The following is a 1,588-nucleotide window of genomic DNA, read 5'->3' on the forward strand; positions in this document are numbered from 1 at the left end:
GGGTGGGGGTGGGTAGGATGGAGGAAGGTGGGGAGCGGGCGCTTGCTCAACTCAGCCGGCCCATCCACCCTCGCCCGGCCTGTCTGTGCGCTGCCCCTCTGTCCACTCACCCAGCTCATGGGGCACAGCGCGTGGAACACGCGGAAGTAATACTCGCAGGGCTGTGTGCTTTTCCCGCGGCGCCTCATCCTCTTGACGCAGGGACGGTAGTCTGCCGAGTGGGGCGGGGGGGAAGGAGCGGGCAGGTGGGCGGAGTCGCAAGCACGCCCCGCCCCCTCCACGCCAAGGCCGCGCCCTCCAGAAAGGTCCAGCTGCAGACCCGCCTCCTCCCCGCCAGGCCTCGCCTATTCTGTCACCCCACCCTTCCGTGACTTTATCGCACGCCTCCAGAATAGGCCCCGACCTTCCACTGATCGGTACCGCCCTATCATACAAGGCCCCTCCCCTCCCAGGTAGGCCCCGCCCCTTCAGACCGTGGTCCGCTCCACCTCCCACCCCAACGGCCTCCGCCCCCGCGGCGAGTCCAGGACCCTCTCCTCGTCCTCAGGTGGGGCGCGCCCCTTCCTGCCTCCCACCTTCTCTCACCCTCTCCCCCTAACTTGGCCCGCGAGGTTTTACCCAGCAAGTTCTGGTAACAGTTACGGGTCTGGTTCTGCTTGGGGAAGCGCGGGTCGAAGGGTGCCGTTGGCCATCTCCCGTTTCAGGGCTTTGGGCAATCAATACCCAACATCCACGAAGGCGGCGTCTGCTGCGGGGAGGGATGGGGTTCTGTGGGGCCTAGGGGGCGCCCCTCGCTCCGACCCGCACTCAGCTCCTGACCCCCACCACGAAACCCAGCCCCCGTTCCCACCCGTCCTGCCCTCACCAGGCTGATGTCAGCGGGTCACTGGCTCAGTTGTGCTTGTGGCTCCGTCCGGGGACCCCCTCGCTTCTCGAGGGTCCCAGCCCAGGAAAAACACGACCCTCCCGGTCGGATTGGCTGGGACCCCCGGAGCCCCAGCCAATGGACGCCGTTGCGCCGTTGCGTTGGGACGCGGGGCGGGGTCGGTGTGGACCTGCCTCCCCCGCCGCGACTCCCACCTCCGGCCCGACACCCCAACTTGGGGCCGGCGCTCGCACACAGGCACCCGGGTGTTGCTCTTGCCGAGTCTCAGGCTCATGCTTTTAATCTCTGCGAAACTGGGCCACCACGCGGGCTCTCCCTCGACCCGCCCCCCGCCCCCCCAATATATAAAGATATAGATAGCTCTGGTCTCTACCGGAGAAGGAGCATCCCCGCCCAGCCTTTTCAGCACCCTGATTCTTACAGTAGAGGGGCACAACACCTAGGGGCCTGTGAGGAAGAGGAAAGAGACAGGGTGGAGTCCGGGCTCCTGGACGCCAGCGCTAGGTATAAGGCTGATCTGCAGGGTTCAGGGGCTACCTGGCCCCGCTGGGCTCCTCTGGACACTTCGGCGACTGAGGTTGAGTCCCCCGCATCCCGCTATTGAGGCCGCTGGGAACCGTGCATGCTGCAGAGAGAAAGCCAGAGAGGGCTTTGGGGGATCGGCAGGGAGAGAGTAGTAACTGCTCAATAAATACATGCTGA

At 65.6% G+C, this 1,588-nt stretch overlaps 1 protein-coding gene across 1 annotated transcript in view; it reads right to left on the bottom strand.

Moving 5' to 3' along the window:
• Positions 1–1,392: 1,392 nt before the first annotated feature.
• GARIN5B (golgi associated RAB2 interactor family member 5B) overlaps positions 1,393–1,588 on the bottom strand; it is a 6,050-nt gene continuing 5,854 nt past the window's right edge. Inside the window, 1 exon segment of the mRNA XM_024755206.1 lies at positions 1,393–1,511. Coding sequence (XP_024610974.1) covers positions 1,484–1,511 — 28 coding nt within the window. The 3' untranslated portion in view covers positions 1,393–1,483.

Source organism: Neophocaena asiaeorientalis, unplaced genomic scaffold, assembly GCF_003031525.2.
Source record: "Neophocaena asiaeorientalis asiaeorientalis breed wild unplaced genomic scaffold, Neophocaena_asiaeorientalis_V1.1 scaffold694, whole genome shotgun sequence".
Lineage (NCBI taxonomy): Eukaryota > Metazoa > Chordata > Mammalia > Artiodactyla > Phocoenidae > Neophocaena > Neophocaena asiaeorientalis.